General features: G+C 36.3%; 1 protein-coding gene across 2 annotated transcripts; it reads right to left on the bottom strand.

Moving 5' to 3' along the window:
• Positions 1–2153: 2153 nt before the first annotated feature.
• oclna (occludin a) lies at positions 2154–26019 on the bottom strand. Of its 2 annotated transcripts, none has more exons than XM_062030810.1 (9): positions 25922–26019; positions 16816–16891; positions 16054–16738; positions 15821–15988; positions 11709–11839; positions 9821–9985; positions 9566–9737; positions 2678–2719; positions 2154–2618 (listed from the first exon to the last, which is right to left on the bottom strand). In XM_062030810.1, exons 2-9 carry the CDS (start codon positions 16863–16865, stop codon positions 2520–2522), a joined length of 1512 nt encoding a protein of 503 aa, XP_061886794.1. In that variant the 5' UTR covers positions 16866–16891; positions 25922–26019; the 3' UTR covers positions 2154–2519. The 2 variants fall into 2 exon arrangements, with proteins under 2 accessions (XP_061886794.1, XP_061886795.1); XM_062030811.1 differs by having other exon boundaries at positions 16816–16888; positions 25922–26007.
• Positions 26020–26143: the final 124 nt, after the last annotated feature.

Raw genomic sequence — 26143 nt, 5'->3', positions numbered from 1 at the left:
TACAAATATATACTGTAATAACTTGAAGTAAATAATGAAGATTAAAAACCAATTACAAACAAAATATTAAAATAATTAACTAAAAGCTTACCTTTTTTATATTTGCTTAGTATGTATATATTATTAATGTTGTAAATACACATCTTTATATATCTAGAAAGGGTGGTCCTAAAGAGGTAAGCCTTCTTCGCAGGTCTCAAGAAGGTAAGAAATACAAGAATATGTGAGTGTGTTCTTGTATTTCTACCCTTCTTGAGACATGAAGGAAAAGTATCTTCCATATGAGGAGGTGTGAACAAGTGATGACATAAATCAGGGTCCCAATAACATTGCATCTAATAGACAATGTCTCATTTGCACCCCTGCTGGTCAAAATGAGGGTGGTCCCAAAAAGGAGGTATTTTTCAAATTGACTGTGTGTCGCTTTTAAAAGTGCTCCCCCTCTGGTCAACATATGAAATAACAAGTGTGTGTCAGAAATTGAAATGCGCCCCCTTTGGCCAAAATGTTTATAAAAAAATAAATAAATATGTATATAGAGACATACTGTAATAACTTGAAGTAAATAATGAAGATTCAAAACCAATTAAAAACAAAAAAAATAAAAATAATAATGAACTAAAAGCTTACCTTTTTTATATTTGCATAGTATGTATATATTATTAATGTTGTAAATACACATCTTTATATATCTAGAAAGGCTGGTCCTAAAGAGGTAGGCATTTTTCGCAGGTCTCAAGAAGGTAAGAAATACAAGAAGGTGTGTGTGTGTCTTACTTCTGACCTTGTAGTGTTGATTGGAGGGAGTTAGTAATATTCATGAGCAGCCTGCTCCGACTTTAAGGGGCGTGTCTTTGGGGGAAGAGCATGTCAATCAACATCTAATGTCACGTCATCGTCCATTTCAGGGTCACACGGGCTGCAGGTAGGACAAAAACCACGAGGAGGTCCTCGGTGTCCTATACTGTGGACTGAAGCACAGGAAGTAAACAAAGCAACAATGTTTTGTTGTACGGTCAAGTCTTAGCGAGATTACGACCAAGGTCGCCGTCTCACATTAGGATGACCATGGGGGCGGGGCTATCCCCTGAAGTTGAAGCAGAGGTCAAGGACGCTAAATCCTCATGAAAGTATTCATGATGAAAAAGGAATTATCCAGCGTGACTGACGGATGCTGCCACCTGGCTGTGGAGCCATGAACTGCGGATGAGCTGGCCAAGTTTCCATGGCAACAGGGAAAGTGATGGCAAAGTTTAAAAAGGTGCTCACTTTGTGTTTCAAGTGTAAAAAGAAGTGAAACGTCCAAACTTAATTTTGGTACGTGAAAAATAAATCAGTGTATTCAAAATAAACACAAGTTCTAATGATTTATTTCAGGTTGGATATAATTCCGAGTGTTAAATTTGAGCTTCTGTTTTATCAAATTAAAATCCTATAATTTTTTATTTTTTTTTCAGTTTTAGAAAATTATTTTTCGAAATGTAATTTTTTTTTCAAATAAAGTTACATAATTAATTTTGTGTTTTTAATTTCATGCTGTGCCTCGCTTGGTTTTATGCACAACATCTAATCAATAAATAGCATCACGTGATAGTGGACCCCCTATTCTCTCTGTCAGGAGGCCACGCCCCTTTCCGTTTATGACACGCCCCCACACTCAATTCGGGCCAAAAATCAGAATCTGAAAACTCAAATATAGAAAGAATAAAAGCGAAAAATTCAAATATATATATATATATTTTTTAATTGCCAGTGATATTTACATTCAACCTGAAAAATTGTGTGCACCTATTTTATATTTATTTTAAAATTCAACATCAAAACTTTATTTTGTGGGTTTTAAAAAAAATACAATTTCCGTAACTCTTTTTTTTTTTTTTACTAGATGACATTTATTGTTTATTTCTTTAAAAAAGGGCAACATTGAAGGACAAGATATTGTATATTTTTGTAAAAACATAGCAATAAAGACTAGATTTGAGTTTGTAAGTTTGTTTTTCCAAGTAACAAAACCTTCATTTTGCTCCACATGTTAACAGTGAAATAATAAAACTGCAAACTATTCTTCAGTATTTTCTTCAAATTCCAAATTGTACAAGATGACTTTTGAAGTTGTCACATGTGCGATGAATTAAAAAGATAAGTGTTTGGTAGATTGTTGAGAGGACAATTTATTATTGTTGTCAGACAAATCATGGTAAAGATACACAACCGTGTCATAAAAACCCTCCTAAAATACACACAAAAACAGCTAAAGAATGCTAAAAAATTTTTTTTTTTAAAGTGTTTTATACATGTTGGTAAAAATGTGCATTAAAAGATTAAAAACATTTAAAAATGGAGCTTATTGGGTTGATATAAGAAGAGTTCTTTGTTGCAGGCTTGATGGAGTGGGACTAAATATGTACAGTGTTTGTTCTGTGTGCCATCACAACACTGACAGCTGTCATACCATGATGTCATACCACGATGTCATAAGATCACCTGTAGTGACGGCAGGTGCGTGTGGTCGGGGCGTCTCAGGCTCGGCGGTCGTAGTCGCTCACCATCTTCTTGATGTGGCTCAGTTTGGCCTTCAAGTATTTGCTGCGTCGCTTCCTGGCGCGGTAATCTGCCGACTAACATCCAAAAAAATGTTAACTAGCCGCTGACGCTCGCTTGTGTCAGCAACACTCACCTTTTTCAAGTCCTTGATCCTGTTGTACTCGTCAAGAGCGTCCTGGTGAATAGCCAAAAGTGTTAAAGCCATAATGTCCAACGTGCAGATTGGCAGACTATGAAGTAATAATGCACTTTATTAGCAAGCAGGTGTGAATGAAGTCAAATGCTGACAGGATGTAGTATGAATGGAAGAATAGTTTGAATTTCCAGGAAAAAGGGAATTCGGTTTGGAACTTGGGAAATGTCCAGGATGAGTGGAATGTGTTGATGTTGGAATGGTTTGAATAGCTTGAAAAATGTGGGAAATGTGCAACTTGGAAAAATGTCCTATTCACTTCAATGGGAACTTTCTGGAAATTTGGGAAAAGCGGGATTTTTGTGAAAAATCAGCATAAAAGTCCTGAATGAGCTGAATTGGTTGGCGTTGGAATTGTTTAAATCTGTCAAGAAATGTCGAAGTTGTAACAGTTTTTTAATTGAAAAATGGCAATATGGAATTTTTCAAGTTCTTAAACCAACTTGTTTTTTTGTCCTGATTAAGAGGAATGTTTTGACAGTGGAACGCTTGAAGTGGGTTGAAAAATGTGAAAGGAGTCATCGTGCTAAAAAAAAGGTTGGAAATAAGGTTAGAAAAAAACAGGAATTCCTGGAAATTTGTTGAACGCGTGAAAAATGTTAGTTTGAATGTCCAGGATGAGTGGAATGTGTTGAAGGTGGAATGGTTTGAATAGGTTGAAAAATGTGGAAATTTTAAATATGTACAATTCATTTCGAATGGAGAAAATGTCCCCAAAAACTGGGAATTCGGGAATTTTTTTAATAATTGTTGAAGGAGCACACATAATTCCTGAACAGGCTGAATATTTTGAAGTTGTAACTGTTTGAATCGGATCAAAAATGTGAGAACTTTGAAAAATGTCACATTCTTTTCAATGGGAATATCATGAACATTTGGGAATTCCGGGAAAAGAGGGAATTTTTGGGAAAATGGTAAAAAATAAAAAATAAAAAATTCAAAACGGTCGAGAAATGTTGATGTAAATATATATATATATATATATATATATATATATATATACAGTATATATATTCTGATTGAGTTAAAATGGTGTTGGAATTTTTCCAAAATGTTCGAGAAATGTTGAAGTAGTAACATTTTTAATTGAGAAATGGTATTACGGAATTCCTGGAATTTCGGGAAAACTGGGAATTTTTCCAGTTCAAAAAACAACTTGTTTTTTTGTCCTGATTAAGAGGAATGTTTTGACGGTGGAACGCTTGAAGTGGGTTGAAAAATGTGAAAGGAGTCATCGTGCTAAAAAAAAAGGTTGGAGATAAGGTTAGAAAAAAACAGGAATTCCTGGAAATTTGTTGAATGTGTAAAAATGTTAGTTTGAATGTCCAGGATGAGTGGAATGTGTTGAAGGTGGAATGGTTTGAATAGGTTGAAAAATGTGGAAATTAGAAAAATTGACAATTGAAAATGTCCCTAAAAACTGGGAATTCGGGAATTTTTTTTTATAATTGTTGAAGGAGCGCACATAATTCCTGAACAGGCTGAATATTTTGAAGTTGTAACTGTTTGAATCGGATCAAAAATGTGAGAACTTTGAAAAATGTCACAATCTTTTCAATGGGAATATCAGGAAAATTGGGGAATTCTGGAAAAAGAGGGAATTTTTGGGAAAATAGTTGTTGTTTTTTTTACCATGTTCTGATTGAGTTGAAATGGTTGGTGTTGGAATTTTTCAAAACGGTCGAGAAATGTTGAAGTAGTAACATTTTTAATTGAGAAATGGTATTACGGAATTCCTGGAATTTCGGGAAAATTGGGGATGTCTTTTTTTTGTGTGTGTCCTGATTAAGAGGAATGTTTTGACGGTGGAACGCTTGAAGTGGGTTCAAAAATGTGAAAGGAGTCATCGTGCTAAAAAAAGGTTGGAAATAAGGTTAGAAAAAAACAGGAATTCCTGGAAATTTGTTGAACGCGTGAAAAATGTTAGTTTGAATGTCCAGGATGAGTGGAATGTGTTGAAGGTGGAATGGTTTGAATATGTTGAAAAATGTGGAAATTAGAAAAATTGACAATTGAAAATGTCCCTAAAAACTGGGAATTCTGGATTTTTTTTTAAATAATTGTTGAAGGAGCGCACATAATTCCTGAACAGGCTGAATATTTTGAAGTTGTAACTGTTTGAATCGGATCAAAAATGGGAGAACTTTAAAAAATGTCACATTCTTTTCAATGGGAATATCAGGAAAATTGGGGAATTCTGGAAAAAGAGGGAATTTTTGGGAAAATATATATATATTTTTTTTACCATGTTCTGATTGAGTTTAAATGGTTGGTGTTGGAATTTTTCAAAACGGTCGAGAAATGTTGAAGTAGTAACATTTTTAATTGAGAAATGGTATTACGGAATTCCTGGAATTTCGGGAAAATTGGGGATGTCTTTTTTTTTGTGTGTGTGTGTCCTGATTAAGAGGAATGTTTTGACGGTGGAACGCTTGAAGTGGGTTGAAAAATGTGAAAGGAGTCATCGTGCTAAAAAAAAGGTTGGAAATATGGTTAGAAAAAAACAGGAATTCCTGGAAATTTGTTGAACGTGTGAAAAATGTTAGTTTGAATGTCCAGGATGAGTGGAATGTGTTGAAGGTGGAATGGTTTGAATAGGTTGAAAAATGTGGAAATTAGAAAAATTGACAATTGAAAATGTCCCTAAAAACTGGGAATTCTGGAATTGTTTTTTATAATTGTTGAAGGAGCGCACATAATTCCTGAACAGGCTGAATATTTTGAAGTTGTAACTGTTTGAATCGGATCAAAAATGTGAGAACTTTGAAAAATGTCACATTCTTTTCAATGGGAATATCATGAACATTTGGGAATTCTGGAAAAAGAGGGAATTTTTGGGAAAATAGTTGTTGTTTTTTTTACCATGTTCTGATTGAGTTGAAATGGTTGGTGTTGGAATTTTTCAAAACGGTCGAGAAATGTTGAAGTAGTAACATTTTTAATTGAGAAATGGTATTACGGAATTCCTGGAATTTCGGGAAAATTGGGGATGTCTTTTTTTTTGTGTGTGTCCTGATTAAGAGGAATGTTTTGACGGTGGAACGCTTGAAGTGGGTTCAAAAATGTGAAAGGAGTCATCGTGCTAAAAAAAGGTTGGAAATAAGGTTAGAAAAAAACAGGAATTCCTGGAAATTTGTTGAACGCGTGAAAAATGTTAGTTTGAATGTCCAGGATGAGTGGAATGTGTTGAAGGTGGAATGGTTTGAATATGTTGAAAAATGTGGAAATTAGAAAAATTGACAATTGAAAATGTCCCTAAAAACTGGGAATTCTGGATTTTTTTTTTAATAATTGTTGAAGGAGCGCACATAATTCCTGAACAGGCTGAATATTTTGAAGTTGTAACTGTTTGAATCGGATCAAAAATGGGAGAACTTTAAAAAATGTCACATTCTTTTCAATGGGAATATCAGGAAAATTGGGGAATTCTGGAAAAAGAGGGAATTTTTGGGAAAATATATATATATTTTTTTACCATGTTCTGATTGAGTTGAAATGGTTGGTGTTGGAATTTTTCCAAAACATTCGAGAAATGTTGAAGTAGTAACATTTTTAATTGAGAAATGGTATTACGGAATTCCTGGAATTTCGGGAATATCGGGGATGTCTTTTTTTTTTTGTGTGTCCTGATTAAGAGGAATGTTTTGACGGTGGAACGCTTGAAGTGGGTTGAAAAATGTGAATGGAGTCATCGTGCTAAAAAAAGGTTGGAAATAAGGTTAGAAAAAAACAGGAATTCCTGGAAATTTGTTGAATGTGTAAAAATGTTAGTTTGAATGTCCAGGATGAGTGGAATGTGTTGAAGGTGGAATGGTTTGAATCGGTTGAAAAATATGGAAATTTTAAAAATGTACAATTCATTTCGAATGGGGAAAATGTCCCTAAAAACTGGGAATTCTGGATTTTTTAAATAATTGTTGAAGGAGCGCACATAATTCCTGAACAGGCTGAATATTTTGAAGTTGTAACTGTTTGAATCGGATAAAAAAATGTGAGAACTTTGAAAAATGTCACATTCTTTTCAATGGGAATATCATGAACATTTGGGAATTCCGGGAAAAGAGGGAATTTTTTGGAAAATGGAAAAAAAATAAATTCAAAACGGTCGAGAAATGTTGAAGTAGCAACATTTTTAATTGAGAAATGGTATTACGGAATTCCTGGAATTTCGGGAAAACTGGGAATTTTTCCAGTTCAAAAAACAACTTTGTTTTTTGTCCTGATTAAGAGGAATGTTTTGACAGTGGAACGCTTGAAGTGGGTTGAAAAATGTGGAAGGAGTCATCCTGCTAAAAAAGGTTGGAAATAAGGTTAGAAAAAAACAGAAATTCCTGGAAATTTGTTGAATGTGTAAAAATGTTAGTTTGAATGTCCAGGATGAGTGGAATGTGTTGAAGGTGGAATGGTTTGAATCGGTTGAAAAATATGGAAATTTTAAAAATGTACAATTCATTTCAAATGGAGAAAATGTCCCTAAAAACTGGGAATTCGGGAATTTTTTTTATAATTGTTGAAGGAGCGCACATAATTCCTGAACAGGCTGAATATTTTGAAGTTGTAACTGTTTGAATCGGATCAAAAATGTGAGAACTTTGAAAAATGTCACATTCTTTTCAATGGGAATATCATTAACATTTGGGAATTCCGGGAAAAGAGGGAATTTTTGGGAAAATGGTAAAAAAATATATATATATATATACACAGTACATATATATTCTGATTGAGTTAAAATGGTTGGTGTTGGAATTTTTCCAAAACATTCGAGAAATGTTGAAGTAGTAAAATTTTTAATTGAGAAAGGGTATTACGGAATTCCTGGAATTACGGGAAAACTGGGAATTTGTCCAGTTAAAAAAACAACTTTGGTTTTTTGTCCTGATTAAGAGGAATGTTTTGACGGTGGAACGCTTGAAGTGGGTTGAAAAATGTGAAAGGAGTCATCGTGCTAAAAAACGTTGGAAATAAGGTTAGAAAAAAACAGGAATTCCTGGAAATTTGTTGAACATGTAAAAATGGTTGTTTGAATGTCCAGGATGAGTGGAATGTGTTGAAGGTGGAATGGTTTGAATAGGTTGAAAAATGTGGAAATTAGAAAAATTGACAATTGAAAATGTTCCTAAAAACTGGGAATTCGGGAATTTTTTTTTTATAATTGTTGAAGGAGCGCACATAATTCCTGAACAGGCTGAATATTTTGAAGTTGTAACTGTTTGAATCGGATCAAAAATGTTAGAACTTTGAAAAATGTCACATTCTTTTCAATGGGAATATCATGGACATTTGGGAATTCCGGGAAAAGAGGGAATTTTTGGGAAAATGGTAAAAAAAAAAAAAAAAATTATATATATACAGTATATATATTCTGTTTGAGTTGAAATGGTTGGTGTTGGAATTTTTCCAAAACATTTGAGAAATGTTGAAGTAGTAACATTTTTAATTGAGAAATGGTATTACGGAATTCCTGGAATTTCGGGAAAACTGGGAATTTTTCCAGTTCTGATTAAGAGGAATGTTTTGACGGTGGAACGCTTGAAGTGGGTTGAAAAATGTGGAAGGAGTCATCGTGCTAAAAAAGGTTGGAAATAAGGTTACAAAAAAACTGAAATTCCTGGAAATTTGTTGAATGTGTAAAAATGGTTGTTTGATGTGGGAATGGTGGAAGTTTGAAATATGGCCAATTCATTTTGAATGGGAAAAAATGTCCTGGAAAAGTTTGAAGTTGGAAAGGTTTGAATTAGATGAAAAATGTGGAAGGTCCAGGAGGAGGAGGAGGAGGAAGAAAAGGAGGAGGGGCTACTTGAACTGGTGTGGCCTTCAATGAAAGGAGTTGGACATAGTTGAATGTGTCCACAGGGGGGCAGTGTTTGATAAAAGGAGTTGGACATAGTTGAATGTGTCCACAGGGGGGCAGTGTTTGATAAAAGGAGTTGGACATAGTTTAATGTGTCCACACGGGGGCAGTGTTTGATAAAAGGAGTTGGACATAGTTGAATGTGTCCACAGGGGGGCAGTGTTTGATAAAAGGAGTTGGACATAATTGAATGTGTCCACAGGGGGGCAGTGTTTGATAAAAGGAGTTGGACATAGTTGAATGTGTCCACAGGGGGGCATGTTTGATAAAAGGAGTTGGACATAGTTGAATGTGTCCACAGGGGGGCAGTATTTGATAAAAGGAGTTGGACATAGTTGAATGTGTCCACAGGGGGGCAGTGTTTCATAAAAGGAGTTGGACATAGTTGAATGTGTCCACAGGGGGGCAGTGTGTGATAAAAGGAGTTGGACATAGTTGAATGTGTCCACAGGGGGGCAGTGTGTGATAAAAGGAGTTGGACATAGTTGAATGTGTCCACAGGGGGGCAGTGTGTGATAAAAGGAGTTGGACATAGTTGAGTGTGTCCACAGCGGGGCAGTGTTTGATAAAAGGAGTTGGACATAGTTGAATGTGTCCACAGGGGGGGGAGTCTGTGATAAAAGGAGTTGGACATAGTTGAGTGTGTCCACAGGGGGGCAGTGTTTGATAAAAGGAGTTGGACATAGTTGAGTGTGTCCACAGGGGGGCAGTGTTTGATAAAAGGAGTTGGACATAGTTGAATGTGTCCACAGGGGGGCAGTGTTTGATAAAAGGAGTTGGACATAGTTGAATGTGTCCACACGGGGGCAGTATTTGATAAAAGGAGTTGGACATAGTTGAATGTGTCCACAGGGGGGCAGTGTGTGATAAAAGGAGTTGGACATAGTTGAATGTGTCCACAGGGGGGCAGTGTTTGATAAAAGGAGTTGGACATAGTTGAATGTGTCCACAGGGGGGCAGTGTTTGATAAAACTGACCAGGTACTGGGGGCTGCCCTCGGGCAGGTCGTACAGTTCTCTGTCCACGTCAGACAGCCTCTTGTTGATGGTGTCCAGCTCCGCCTGCAGGTCCTTGTACTCCTGGTGGTCGCGGTCGAACTCGCGCTTGTAGTCGTTACGCTGCGGCTCGTTGGCGATGGCGGGGAACTCACTGCAGGAGGAGGAGGAGGAGGTCATGACCCCTGGTGACCAGCAAGAGGTCGGCGCCCAAAACACGTAGGTAGGCGTGCTCACCTGTAAAAGTCGTTGTCGTCGTCGTCCAGCTCGTCTCCTGAGGAGGCGTAGTCGGCGTCGGGGTCACGACCCGGGCGCCGCCTGTTGGTTCTGCCGGCCGAGCTGGGAACCTCGGAGTTGGCGCCGTAAGGAGCGTTGTTAAGAGGTCGCTCGTCCTCCACGGGTCTGACACGCACACGCACACACACACACACACACGCACACACACACGCACACGCACACGCACACACACACACGCACACACACACACACATTACACAACATGACACATGCGAAACTTGACTGTTTGGTTGGTTTGTGAATGAATGAGTCATGACATCATCACGAGGACAAAAGTATCGGGACACCTCCAGGAAGCGAAAGTGTGCGTCTGAGGGTGTGGAGATGTCCACATTGACAGTGGAAGACATCACATGTGGAATATTTATACAGGATGGTAACTTAGAAATGTTTTTATACATAAATGTCCACTTCTGAAAGTAAAAGCTTCATTTTCTGATTGGCTTAATGGTTTCAAATGATCAATTCAATCTTGGAAAATGGTTCAAAGTACAAAAGCCTTTAAATTGATATTGTTATTGCAAAAATTTAAAGTGATAAAAAATGCTTTGGGACTTTTTGAATTTTATATTTCATCATGTTTATTATTATTATTTGTATTTACTTTTATTTTAATTCCTTGACAAGTTTTGTTAGTCATAATTTGCTCAACCTGATGGATGTGTAAAATTGCTGATTATGTTGCAAAAAAAGGGCTAATTCAAATCACTTAAAATGTTTGCAATAAAGATATTAATTTAAAGGCTTTTATACTTTTAAGTGATTTAAATGAGCCCTTTTTTTTGTCTTTTTGAATTTTATATTTTATCATATTGTTTATTATTATTTTGAATACTCTACTTGTATTTGCTTTTATTTTCTTTCCTTGACATGTTTTGTTAAAGTCATAATTTGCTCAACCTGATGGATGTGTAAAATTGCTGACTATGTTGCAAAAAATATATATATATATATTTATTTTTTTAATCACTTAAAATGTTTGCAATGACAATATCAATTTAAAGGCTTTTGTACTTTTAAGTGATTTAAATTAGCCCTTTTTTTTGTCTTTTTGAATTTTATATTTTATCATTTTGTTTATCATTATTTTGAATACTCTATTTGTATTTGCTTTTATTCTTTCCTTTACATGTTTTGTTAGTCATAATTTGCTCAACCTGATGGATGTGTAAAATTGCTGACTGTTGCAAAAAAAATTATTAAAATGGCTCTTTTAAATCACTTAAAATTTTTGTAATAACGATAGTTTAAAGACTTTTGTACTTTTAAGAGATTTAAATTAGCCCTTTTTTTGTATTTTTGAATTTTATATGTTATCAAATTGTTTATTATTATTTTAAATACTCTGTATTTGCTTGTATTTTCTTTCCTTGACATGTTTTGTTAGTCATAATTTGCTCAACCTGATGGATGTGTAAAGTTGCTCATTATGTTGCAAAAAAAAAATCTAATTTTTTTTAAATCACTTAAAATGTTTACAATAGCTATTTCAATTTAAAGGCTTTTGTACTTGTAAGTGATTTAAATTAGCCCTTTTTTTTGTCTTTTTGAATTGTATATGTTATCATACTGTTTATTATTATTTTGAATACTCTATTTGTATTTGCTTGTATTTTCTTTCCTTGACATGTTTTGTTAAAGTCATAATTTGCTCAACCTGATGGACGTGTAAAATTGCTGACTATAATGCCAAAACATTTTTTTAAATAAAAATAAATAAATACAACTTGTTTCCTCTCTTTGCACAACAAGGACTATGTTCTTCCACACCAAACTCCAGGAAAAAGTGTCTTCCTTAAGCAAGCGTGTGAAAGGTGGAGGTACTGACGGGGGCGTGTAGTTGTAGTGAGGCTTGCTGTAGTTGGTGCTCTCGTCGTCCAGGTGGTTCCTGGAGCTTCTCATGTTCTCCGGGTAGTCGGACATGGGCAGCTCCTGAGGCGGGACGGACACGTTGTTGACCTGCAAACAAGAAAAAGACTTGTTAAAGGCAGTCAGACAAGTTGGGGAGGATATTAGGATATTTCCCACAAAGCTTCAACATGACAAGTACTGACTGGAGAACAAGATGTGTTCTCCCAATGATATTATTGGAAAACCGCACTTGAAAAAAGTCAGGGTTAGGGCTGGGTACTTTTCTCAGGTCAACTGATATGGTGTCGCGACACCGGTACTTTTCAGGTATTTTTGTGTTCATTATAAATTAAATTGATTAATATGAATATATTTTTTAATGTAACAAATAAAATGAGCTGACTACGATGACTGTGCTGTCCGGTTGTTGTATCTTTTTTTTCTAATTATATTTCTCAGTCTCATTTGCGAGTATTGGAACCTCAATTTACCAATCTCTCTATTTGCAAACTTTTTGGTTTACGAACTTTTACACCTTCATTTAGTCATTCTGTGCTTGCTCGTACTGGAGAGTTCTAGGAAGTTTTTAGTTGTGACGAGAACGGAATTCTCTGGAAAAAGATGTGTTCGAATAATTATGTGTAAGTTATCACACAACTCTTATGCTTAAAGGCCGTTGCTATAGTTATTATCAATTGTGCTGAAGTTGTACTTTTCTATCTGTGCAAAGCTAGTCGTCTCGTATCAGTGTCTGTGTCCACAACCGGCCTGCTGACTGCCAAGGGCGAACATCGAGTGCCGTGACGCAGACAAAGCAGAGACAGGGCTATATCACGAGTGTCAGCACATTTGCATTTCATGACTAGTCATGTATTGTGTCTAACTGGGGCTGCTGAGATTACCCGCCTTCCTTCAGCGGCAGCCTCAGTGATGTAACCAGGGACCTCCCAAATAAATAGAGGAGCACGTGGGCTGTGCCTTAGAGCGTAGGATGTTTCTGTAACTAGAGTACAGCCCAAACGTCTCTCCTCATTGAGCAAAATTGAACTGATTCCTTGCTTCTTGTCTGTTTAATAGATGTCATCGGTGTTTGAAGCTGACAGATGCCAATGCGGACTTTTATCACAAAGACTACCTCGCGTTCCAAGAAAAGACACGTACACACACTTTCCTTCTCCCTCCGTCTGCTTCCTTCGCCGATGTTCATGTACTGTAAGTGGATTTTTCTTTTTTAAATGTTTATTATTGTAGCGATATAGCTGTTAAAGCTAAGGATTTTTGTGATTTCTGATGGTTTGTGAGGGCACCAAAGGGACTTTTGTGTGTGTGTGTGCACGTGTTGGTAGAGCGACTCATACAGCACAGTTGAGCTTGTCGTTGTTGTTTTGGCTTGTTGATAAAGAGATAGTTAATTCATCACCATCTTGTTATGAATTTCCTAGAATTCACAATTTTTAGGGACATTTTCCCCATTCAAAATGAATTGGCCATTTTTCAAACTTCCACCATTCCCACATTTTTCAACCGATTCAAACCATTCCACCTTCAACACATTCCACTCATCCTGGACATTCAAACCAACACTTTCCCAAGTTCCAAACCAAATTCCGGTTTTCATGGAAACTCAAACTATTCTTCCATTCATACTACATTCTGTGGGCATTTCAGTTCAACTTCAGCATTGGAGCATTCACACGCAATTCCTTCTAGTTCCAAAAGTCATTCCCCAATCTAAACTTCTATGAAAACACATTGAAGAAGAAGAAGAAGAAGAAGAAGAAGAAGAAGAAGAAGAAGAAGAAGAAGAAGGAGAAGAAGAAGAAGGCTGCAATGTTGCCGTTCTGGTACGACGTGCGAGCTCGGTCTTGTCAGATCATGTGATCTGAATCAAAACAACACAACATGAGCGTGCACTTTCACAACATGTTTTCACCTTCCCAGCGAGTGTATAATGTGACGTGAGTGACTCACACACACACTTACACACACACACTTACACACACACACACTGAGAGTGACCCACACATGCAGGCAGGAATGTGAGAGGACTTTTTGTTGTCAGCATCCGACTGAAACTGTACCACAAGATGGTGACACACCTTGAAACCAAACGCGCGCACACACACACACACACACACACACACACTAACCCTACCCCCACCTCCTTCTGCCTTCCCCTCCCCCCTGTAAATTCTGACAGCCACCAAACTGGTTAAACCGCCAAAGCACGTGTACACATACAGTAGTACACATGTACTCAGCACTGTTATTTATTTATATATATATATATATATATATATATATATATATATATATATATATATATATATATATATATATATATATATATATATATATATATATATATATATATATTAGGGCTGCAACTAACGATTAATTTGATAATCGATTAATCGGTCGATTATTACTCCGATTAATAATCGGATAAAAGAGACAAACTACATTTCTATCCTTTCCAGTATTTTATTGAAAAAAAACAGCATACTGGCACCATACTTATTTTGATTATTGTTTCTCAGCCGTTTGTAAATGTTGCAGTTTATAAATAAAGGTTTATTAAATAAAAATAAAAATAAAAACTCTGCGCATAGCATAGATCCAACGAATCGATGACTAAATTAATCGGCAACTATTTTAATAATCGATTTTAATCGATTTAATTGATTAGTTGTTGCAGCCCTAATATATATATATATATATATATATATATATATATATATATATATATATATATATATATATATATAAACATATATATATATATATATATATATAAACATATATATATATAAACATATAAACATATAAACATATAAACATATATATATATATATATATATATATATATATATATATATATATATATATATATATATATATATATATATATATATATATATAAACATATAAACATATATTATATATATATAAGGGCTGCAACTAACGATTAATTTGATAATCGATTAATCTGTTGATTATTACTTCGATTAATCGATTAATAATCGGATACAAGAGACAAACTACATTTCTATCCTTTCCAGTATTTTATTGAAAAAAAACAGCATACTGGCACCATACTTATTTTGATTATTGTTTCTCAGCTGTTTGTACATGTTGCAGTTTATAAATAAAGGTTGTTGTTTTTTTAAATAAAAAAAATACAAAAATAAAAATTAAATAAAAAATAAAAAATAAACAATAAAAATGGCCTCCAACGAATCGATGACTAAATTAATCGCCAACTATTTTTATAATCGATTTTAATCGATTAGTTTTTGCAGCCCTAATATATATATATATATATATATATATATATATATATATATATACACACACTACCGTTCAAAAGTTTGGGGTCACATTGAAATGTCCTTATTTTTTAAGGAAAAGCACTGTACTTTTCAATGAAGATAACTTTAAACTAGTCTTAACTTTAAATACACTCTATACATTGCTAATGTGCTAAATGACTATTCTAGCTGCAAATGTCTGCTTTTTGGTGCAATATCTACATATATCACTCCAGTGTTCTAATGGTACAATGTGTTTGCTCATTGGCTCAGAAGGCTAATTGATGATTAGAAAACCCTTGTGCAATCATGTTCACAGTTTAGCTCGTGACAGAAGCTACAAAACTGACCTTCCTTTGAGCAGATTGAGTTTCTGGAGCATCACATTTGTGGGGTCAATTAAACGCTCAAAATGGCCAGAAAAAGAGAACCTTCATCTGAAACTCGACAGTCTATTCTTGTTCTTAGAAATGAAGGCTATTCCACTAAATTGTTTGGGTGACCCCAAACTTTTGAACGGTAGTGTGTATATATATATATATAGCGGCGATGGGGAAAATATTAGCAATTCAGAATGTTACTTAATACTTTTCTGACTAAACCATATTTGTTCCAACGTTTGAACTTGTGATTATTTAAATTGTTGCTAATTAGGGATTGTTAAAAGATGAAAAGATTAGCTTGATTAGGCATTTTAGTATTATGGGACGGTTTATCTACTTTAACTTCATGTGTGTGTGTGTGTGTGTGTGTGTGTGTGTGTGTGTGTGTGTCTCACCCAGGCCTCCACGTCCTGCGGCGGCTCAGCATCGTCCACCACCTTGACGCGCTTCCACAGGATGTTGCTCTTCCCGTAGTTGATGAGCTTCTTGCGCGTCTTCACCGCAAACACCAGCATGATGATGAGGGCGGCGACCACCAGGAAGCCAAACACCACGGCGACGGCCTGCGAGGAGACCACACTGAGCAGCTGAACGTCATCATCATCATCAAAGATGGCGGCGCACTGACCTCCTGCGGCTCCACCACGCAGTAGTGGTACAGGTACTGGTTGACGAAGACGCCCGAAGTCTGCGGCTGCTGGAATGGCGCGCACAGGGCGGCGATCTGGCTGCCGTAGGCGGAGCCTTGGGACTGCGCCGTGGGGTTGACCGCCACCAGGTAACAGATGGTGGCGATCAGCATCAGCAGAGCCAAGATGGCGCAGATGATGATGACGGCCAGGTAGAACTTCCTGCTTTCTGATATGCTTTGGTGGGACACGATGATGATGAAGATGGCCAGTGTGGCGATGAAGGTGATGGCCGCCATGGCGATGATGAAGCCCTTGGCCGAGCGGGGGTCGTTCTGGTTCCCGCCTATTCCCGCGTAGCCGTAGTTGTTCCCAGGCCCGAATCCCCCGCCAAAGCTGCCGCCGCCGCCGAATCCCCCGCCGCCGAATCCCCCGCCGCCGAAGCCTCCGCCGCCGAAGCCTCCGCCGCCGATGCCTCCGCCGCCGATGCCTCCGCCGAAGCCGGACATCGCCCGCTGGGAGTCCCACGCCAAGGTGGACGCCACGCAGGCGAAGATGGCGACGCACAGCACGATGCCGATGATGGACATGATCTTCAGGATGCCCGGCGGCGACGTCCAGCGGTAGAAGTGCTGGAACTCGTCGTCCGGGTAGTAGGAGTAGGCGGGCTGAGCGGGGGGGTTGCTGCCGAGGAGCACAAGGTCAAAAAGTGTCACGGCCGACCTCTAAACTTCATCAAGTCCATCAAGAAGGAGACTTACTAGCCATTGGGCTCGTATGGCGGCGGGCTCCCGTTGGGCCTGCCGGACATTTCTGATGCTTCTTAGTGGACTTCTTCTGGAACAACAACAGTTTTACGCTCACATTTCGACACAGCAACTCATAAACTTGTTTAGCTGAACTACACGCAGATAAAGTCAGGTTGAGCAAATACTGTCTTTTGCAAAACATGTAAAGAAGACTAAAGCAAATACAAATAGAATATACAAATAATAAAAAATAGGATAAGATACAAAAATGCAAACAGATGTAACCTATTTTAATGGACGTGCCTCTTTGTGATGTTAAGTTCCTGTTATAAGCTGTTAGAGCAGGGGTGGGCAATTAATTTTTACCGGGGGCCGCATGAGTAGGGACGATGTTTGATAAGAAATTATCAAGTTCGAGCCTGTTATCGAATCCTCTTATCGAACCGATTCCTTATCGATTCTCTTATCGAGTCCAGATAGGTTGTTGTATATGGAAAAAAACACACAATATTTGGTTTAACAAAAGCTCACTTTTATTGTATAAGAAAACAATTTAATCTAATAAATAAATAAATATTGACTGTTACCCCCCTAAAAAAATAAAATAAAATAAATAAATATTGACTGTTGTTACCCAAAGTATATTAAGTGGGATTTTGCAGAAAAACAAATATATACAGTAACACAAAAACAAGCTGTCTCTGTGATCACTATAAGTGTATAAATAATAATATAGTGTTAAATAAAATCAGTCCCTTGGGCACAAAACTGAAAATAATACAGCTCTCCAAAAAGTGCACTTCTGCTGCTATTTGACATAACTGTTTGTTATGATGCTTTGACATTTTTGCACTTTATTTCTTTATTGACAGAAAATTCTATGAAGAGAAAAGTTATTTGCAAATGTGGTTACAATGCTAAAAAAATGAAAAGTTAAAGCTAAAAAAAGAAATACACTTTATTGAGTTAACATTATTTCTTTATAGGGGGAAAAATGTTATGAGCTAGAGAATATAACAACTACACTACCCAGCATGCAACGGGAGTTACGAGCATGCGCGGTAGCCCCGAAAAGTGTTGCATGTTGCCACGCTGTGAAAGTAAACGTCAAGAACTCAGCCAACACGCCTCGTCTGCATTATTTATAATTAGACCGACAACACATATACAGTGTGATTTTGTAACGTTTACAAGGAAAGAAAAACAAAAGTTCAAAAAGGGAGATGTGTTGTATATATATGTATGTGCTGCGGTGTTGTATATATATGTATGTGCTGCGGTTGCTTTAAGAACGTTGTGACAGCTGCCGTAAAGGAGGTGCGTTGCTAGCCTGGTTGCTATGTTTCCGGTTGGTGGTAAAAGTGTCCGTCATGTGTTTGTACCCTGCTCAAATCTCTCGGTAAAGTTATTCATTGGATTATACCTTTTGTTTTGAACTTTATTACACCTTGGAGCACTTTTTCCCGTCCATTTTTTTCCTGCTTTCACTATCTGCGCCTAATGACCGAGCTACGTGACGCCATTTCTTGTGATGTCACACGGGGCATTTGTGGTCGGGACGGGAGTCGTTCCCAGGGATTCGAATAAAGAACCAACTCTTTTTCTTTACTATAGTGGTCTCGATAACGGGTACCGGTTCTCAAAAAGGGATTCGAGTCCGAGGACTCGGTTCTTTTCTTATCGAACAACCGAGAAAACCGGTTTCGAGTATCATCCCTACGCATGAGCAACCCGAGCACTGCTGGAGGGCCACATCGACAATATTTCAATTAAATTTTGCTCAATATTATTTTTGATATATACCGTAAGATAAATAATAATAATAATAATAATTAATAATAATAGTAACACTTCAACATAGTGTGTGTAACAGCATTCCATGACTAATATAAATAAATTAACATTAATAATAAATGACGGTAAAATAAGCACACGTATGACTGAGGAGTCATAGTGTAACTTTGTGTGGTGTTTGAGTTGTCCGACTTTTTGTGTGGCCATAAACGCACCAGTGGTTTAGTGTTGGTGACAGATGACAAGTTGGTTTTGGCCTGGTTTGTACGGCAGAAAATGACTAGTTTTTCAAGATAGAAGTGTTTTACTCATGTTTTTGGTGTGGTTATGTCCGAATATAAACAGTTTTGCTCAATAAAGTGATGGATATAATTCCTGTCCTCGAAGCATCTCGATAGACGTTACAATAATTGAACGGTGTTCAATTGAACGGTGTTGACGAACACCGTTAGGGCCGCTAGTTGTCACCGTCACTCAAAGTTGCATTGCAAAATTACATAGAATAAACATGTTTATTTTGTTTAGAATTCAGATGGGATTTGATTTGGTGCGCGGCATATATTTGCTGCGCGCAGCGGACGCTTGAGCAGTGCGCAATTGCGCAGGCGCGCACCTTAGAGGGAACGTTGCTTGGCAGTCCATGTCTTGTTGAAAACACGCCATTCTTCATCAACTTTTCTCTTTTTAGCGTCTCGGGTGTAAACCGTGCATCACTTGTCGCTGCATGTGCACCTTCACTCGCAGGTTACACACGGACATACGCTCATAAATAACACTTTTCAAAATAAAAGCAGCACAGTTGTATTGCGCGCACGACATAGATGTTTTTTCAACTTTATTTTGTAATTTGTGATTGCAGCTGTTCACATTCACTCACAATCACGCACACGTCCACACGGAAGTAATACAAATAACGATTTTCAAAACAAAAGCAGCACCGTTATATTGCACACTCGACATAGATACTTTTTTAAATGTATTTTGTAATTTATAATTGGCCTCACGCGGGCCGGACAGGGACGCACAAAGGGCCGGAGAATGCCCAGGTCTGTGTTATACAGTATATGCCTTCAGCTCTTATTGTGAAGGCGCTCAGAGCGGAAGTGGTGACACGTTGCGGTGGAGCGGAGTTTTGAAAACAAACAAAATAAAGTGGTCCTCGTGTAAAACCGGAACCTCCGTGTTTGTTATTTTGTAGTTTTATACAGTATAGGCGACATATATAAACCCTCGGTTACATTGGTGGCAGCGGTGGGTTTCAAGGGCCCACTGTTGTACCGAAATCTGTTACCCATCGGAATTTGTAACTCCAGGGGGTGATGTTCCCATGGCGTTTGTTTGATGGTTAAACGGCAAGCCCAAGGAGGAGGAGAAGAAGAACGCTTGCGTAAATGGCATAAACTACCGGTATCCTTAATGCTGAAACGTCAGTTGTCAGAATTTCAGCATGAATAAATTACATAATTACATAATTAATAAAGTAAGTCATTGATTTCCAGAATATGTGTAATTTATTAATGCTGAAATTCTGACAACTGACGTTTCAGCATTAAGGATAGTTTACGCAAGCGTTCTTCTTCTCTTCCTCTTTGGGCTTGCCGTTTAACCATCAAACAAACGCCATGGGAACATCGCCCCCTGGAGTTACAAATCCCGATGGGTAACAGATTTCGGTACAACACCGCCAAAGAAAGACGTCTAATTACCGTAAAGTTCGAAGCGTCAGCTAGCTTCATCTCAGTTAGCCGCAGCTAGCAACGGCGGAGCTTCGTCTTGTCAGAAAGCACGAAAACTTCTTACAAATTACTGCCGTCTTCTTATTCATGTGGCGTAAAAGGACGAGGACCACTTTATATTTCGTTTGTTTTCAAAAACTCCGCTCCACCGCAACGTGTCACCACTTCCGCTCTGAGCGCCTTCAATCATGTGGAAAAGAATTATTGGACAGGAACAAAAATAATATGAGAGCAACATGGGGCATCCTCAATAGCATTATTAAAAATGGCACTAAGAGGGACTACCCTCAATACTTCTTAGACGGAAATTTAAAAAAAAAGACAACATAAAGGAAGTAGTTGAAAGCTTCAATAATTATTCTGTAAATATTGGACCAAAATTGTCAATCTAAGACTTCAACTGATTGTAACGGAATTGATATGGAAACGATAAAAAAGGTGATTGAAGAGACCTCAGGACTATTCATGTATATTAGTAACCTATCATTTCAAACAGGTACATTTCTAAACAAGATGAAAATTGCTAAAGTTGCACCAATTTATAAGACTGGAGACAAACATCAATTTACAAATTATAGACCTGTTTCTTTACTTCCACAACTTTCTAAAATCATTGAAAAACTGTCCAATAACAGATTAGAGAGTTTCATAAATAAAAATAGAATACTCGAAGAGAACCAATATGGATACAGAGCGAATGTTTCAACTTCAATGGCTTTAATTGAAATGACAGAAGAAATTACTAGGGATGTTCGATAATGGCTTTTTGCCGATATCCGATATGCCGATATTGTCCAACTCTTTAATTACCGATATCAACCGATACCGATATCAACCAATATATACAGTCGTGGAATTAACACATTATTATGCCTAATTTGGACAACCAGGTATGGTGAAGATAAGGTACTTTTTAAAAAAAATGAATCAAATAAAATAAGAAGAATAAATTAAAAACATTTTCTCGAATAAAAAAGAAAGTAAAACAATATAAAAACAGTTACATAGAAACTAGTAATGAATGAAAATGAGTAAAATTAACTGTTAAAGGTTAGTACTATTAGTGGAGCAGCAGCACGCACAATCATGTGTGCTTACGGACTGTATCCCTTGCAGACTGTATTGATATATATTGATATATAATGTAGGAACCAGAATATTAATAACAGAAAGAAACAACCCTTTTGTGTGAATGAGTGTAAATGGGGGAGGGAGGTTTTTTGGGTTGGTGCATTAATTGTAAGTGTATCTTGTGTTTTTTATGTTGATTTAATAAAAATAAAAAAATAAAATAATTGAAAAAAATTAAAAAACCGATACTGATAATAAAAAAAACGATAATTTCCGATATTACATTTTAACGCATTTATCGGCCGACCGATATTATCGGACATCTGTAGAAATTACCAATGCAATAGATAGTAAAAAATGTGCGGCAGCGGTTTTTATGGATCTAACTAAAGAATTTGACACAATTAATCACAATATTTTAATTAAACAACTAGAACAATATGGCATCAGAGGGTTAGTCTTAAACTGGATAAGTAGTTATCTAACAAACAGGAAACAATACGTGAAGCTAGGCCAACACACGTCTACAACGCTAAATATATCCTGTGGTGTACCTCAGGGATCAATACTAGGACCTAAATCAGACCTGGGCAAATTAAGACCCGTTGAGCTTTTCAATCTGGCCCGCCGGACATTCCCAAATAATTTTTTTGCAGATCTTTAAGATGAAAAGTGTAGCTGCCATTTTTTTCTGATGACACTAAGTCTTCAACTATACTAAGTAGGGATGTCCGATAATATCGGCCTGCCGATATTATCGGCCGATAAATGCGTTAAAATGTAATATCGGAAATTATCGGTATCGTTTTTTTTATTATCGGTATCGTTTTTTTTTTTGTGTTTGTTTTTTGTTTTTTTTAATTAAATCAACATAAAAAACACAAGATACACTTACAATTAATGCACCAACCCAAAAAACCTCCCTCCTCATTCACACAAAAGGGTTGTTTCTTTCTGTTATTAATATTCTGCTTCCTACATTATATATCAATATATATCAATACAGTCTGCAAGGGATACAGTCCGTAAGCACACATGATTGTGCGTGCTGCTGCTCCACTAATAGTACTAACCTTTAACAGTTAATGTTACTCATTTTCATTAATTACTAGTTTCTATGTAACTGTTTTTATATTGTTGTACTTTCTTTTTTATTCAAGAAAATGTTTTTAATTTATTTATCTTATTTTATTTTATAATTTTTTTTTAAAAGTACCTTATCTTCACCATACCTGGTTGTCCAAATTAGGCATAATAATGTGTTAATTCCACGACTGTATATATCGGTTGATATCGGTATCGGTAATTAAAGAGTTGGACAATATCGGAATATCGGATATCGGCAAAAAGCCATTATCGGACATCCCTAATACTAAGTATTTCAATGCTTGGAGTCTGCGCTTATGGATGATATACCAGTTACTATGGTCATCTAATTAGTTACTATGGTCATCTAATTAGTTACTATGGTCATCTAATTAGTTACTATGGTCATCTACGTCACAGCAGCTCAGACGAGGCACCAAGCAGTGTGGGTGGGGAGCGTTTCCACAGACGCGGAAGGAGATTTTCTAAAGCTTAGTGATATATAGAATAGAATAGAATAGAAAGTACTTTAATGATCCCTGGGGGAAATTCCGCAAATATATCAGATTGTAGGTGGGTTTATTTTGTACCCTTCGCGTTCATATTTCACTGTTTGTTGCATTTTTTTTGCGTTTCACTTGATTGTAAAATATGTCGATCGAAAGCGGGTGTGCCATTCATATTTTGTCAATATTCAGTGTTTTATCGTTCATAGAAAAATGTTCAATTCCATTACGTTTTTTAAGGCGGTCTGTCATGACGTTTTTAGCATTCAATCAGACATTATTGTGAGGTTTTGTATTAGTGTTCCTAAATATAGATATACCGGCCCCCAGACACATTTTTTACTCTAAATGTGGCCCCCCGAGTCAAAATAATTGCCCAGGCCTGACCTAAATTATTCAATCTCTATATAAATGACATTTGTAAAGTCACAAAAGATTTAAAGTTAAGTATTATTTGCGGATGACACAACAGCGTTTTGTTCAGGAGAGAACACACAGGAGATAATGCAAATAATAACAGAAGAAATGAACAAATTCAAAAGATGGTTTGACAAAAATAGATTATTGTTGGATCTCAGTAAAAGTAAAATAATGCTATTTGGTAATAGAAGAGAAAGTCAAACACAAATACAAATATACGGAACAGAAATTGAAAGAGTAAATGAAACCAAATTGAACTGGAAATCTCATGTAAAAAATATACAAATAAAGTAGCAAGAAACACGTCAAAAATGAATAAAGCAAAACATGTTCTAGACCAAAAATGACTTCATATTCTCCACTGCTCGCTAGTGTTACATATCTGAGTTACTGTGTAGAAATATGGGAAATAACTACAAAAGTACACTTCATTCATTAATTGTGTTACAAAAAAGATCAGTTATAATAATACATCATGTTGGATATAGAGAACATACAAATCCTTTATTTATTGAATCAAAAATACTGAAACTCCACCACATAGTGAAATTGCAAACAGCTAAAATGATACACAAAGCAAACTATAACCTGCTAGCCAAAAATATACAACAATTCTTCTCAAAAAAAAGGAGAAATATAATCTTAGAGAGAAATGTAATTTAAAACATTTGTACGCACGTACAACACTTAAGACCTTCAGTATGTGGAATTAAATGATGGAACGGATTAAGCCAAGCAATCCAACAATGTACTAATATGATCCACTTCAAGAAACTCTTCACACTTAAAGTGTTGACAAAGTACTAAGAAGAAGAATACTGAATTTCTCTAATTCATCCATTCTTTAAGGAGCAGGGGTCAGCAACCTTTTTGAAAGCAAGAGCTACTTCTTGGGTAGTGATTAATGCGAAGGACTACCAGTTTGACACACACTTCAATAAATTGCCAGAAATAGCCAAATTTGCTCAATTTACCTTTAACTCTATGTTATTATTAATAATTAATGATATTTACACTTAATTGAACGGTTTAAGAGAAGAGAAAACACGAAAAAAATGACGATTAAATTTTGAAACATAGTTTATCTTCAATTTCGACTCTTTAAAATTCAAAATTCAACCGAAAAAAAGAAGAAAAAAACTATCTAATTCGAATCTTTCTGAAAAAAATTAAAAAAATAATTTATGGAACGTCATTAGTAATTTTTCCTGATTAAGATTAATTTTAGAATTTTCATATGTTTTAAATAGGTTAAAATCCAATCTACACTTTGTTAGAATATATAACAAATTGGACCAAGCTAGACAAATCATTATTTCTTCTAGATTTTCCAGAAAAAAATTTTTTAAAAGAAATTCAAAAGACTTTGAAATAAGATTTAAATTTGATGCTACAGATTTCCTAGATTTGCCAGAATAATTGTTTTGAATTATAATCATAATAAGTTTGAAGAAATATTTCACAAATATTCTTCGTCGAAAAAACAGAAGCTAAAATGATGATATTAAAATGTATTTATTATTCTTTACAATAAAAAATAAATTTTTTTTACTTGAACATTGATTTACATTGTCAGGAAAAAAAGAGGAAGGAATTTAAAAGGTAAAAGTGTTTAAAAATCCTAAAATCATTTTTAAGGTTGTATTTTTTCTCTAAAATTGTCTTTCTGAAAGTTATAAGAAGCAAAGTAAAAAAAATGTATGAATTTATTTAAACAAGTGAAGACCAAGTCTTTTAAATATTTTCTTGGATTTTCAAATTCTATTTGAGTTTTGTCTCTCTTAGAATTAAAAATGTCAGGCAAAGCGAGACCAGCTTGCTAGTAAATAAATACAATTTAAAAAATAGAGGCAGCTCACTGGTAAGTGCTGTTATTTGAGCGATTTTTACAACAGGCCAGCGGGCTACTCATCTGGTCCTTACGGGCTACCTGGTGCCCGCGGGCACCGCGTTGGTGACCCCTGTTATGGAGTATATTGTGAATAAATTGAGAACAGGAAGTGAACAAAAGTTGTAGCAACTGTTATGTAAAAGAGAAGGGGTCGGATTAAATAAGCTCTGCTTCTTCCTACTCCTTTTCCAACATGTTGAAAAGACAAACTGGAAATTGTGATGCATCATGCATGTTCCAAATAAACTCAAACTCAAAATAAGAGCTGAAGGCATATACTAACAGCTAAACTCAAATTAAGAGCTCTGGCATATACTACTAACAGCTTATGACAGGAACTTAACATCACAAAGAGGCAAGTCCACAAAAATAGGTTACTCAGACAAAAAAAGGCTAATTTAAATCACTTTAAATTTCTGAAATAACGAAATCAATTTAAGGGCTAAGCTAGCTTCTTTAGCTAACACACATTATTCGATCAATGACGTCATTAAATAGACTTCAAAGCGGCTGGACCACCTGAAGGTGAGTGTGAAGGAAAGCGAGACAACAATTTTAAGTTGATAGAAGAGAAAAAAGAGCAGAAATATGTAGAAATAAGACGAGGTGCTCACCGTCTGCTGCTGAGAGCGACAAACAAGCTGAAGGACCACACCTTGACGAGCAGGACTAGCGCATCTGCTTGGCCACGCCCACTCACAGGTGTCTCCTTACCTCCCGACACCGGAAGTGCTGAGTCTCGGGACCAAAAAAAAAGAAAGAAAGAGAAGCGACGTTTACTTGCTTTAAGCTGATTGGATGCTTGAAATATACAGTATGTATATTATATATATATA

Source organism: Entelurus aequoreus, linkage group LG21 (genome assembly GCF_033978785.1).
Source record: "Entelurus aequoreus isolate RoL-2023_Sb linkage group LG21, RoL_Eaeq_v1.1, whole genome shotgun sequence".
NCBI lineage: Eukaryota > Metazoa > Chordata > Actinopteri > Syngnathiformes > Syngnathidae > Entelurus > Entelurus aequoreus.
The sequence above is the reverse complement of the archived record's forward strand: the minus strand, read 5'-3'. Positions and strand labels throughout refer to the sequence as shown.

Bases quoted from the DNA above. Each gene is read 5' to 3' on its own strand.
- oclna (XM_062030810.1), bottom strand. From the start codon at position 16,865: ATGTCCGGCAGGCCCAACGGGAGCCCGCCGCCATACGAGCCCAATGGC. The intron at 15,989-16,053 runs GTCAGTGCGCCG...GTCTCCTCGCAG, and splicing joins GCGTGGTGGAGCCGCAGGAG to GCCGTCGCCGTGGTGTTTGG. The intron at 9,986-11,708 runs GTCAGTACCTCC...TGTGCGTGTCAG, and splicing joins CACTACAACTACACGCCCCC to ACCCGTGGAGGACGAGCGAC.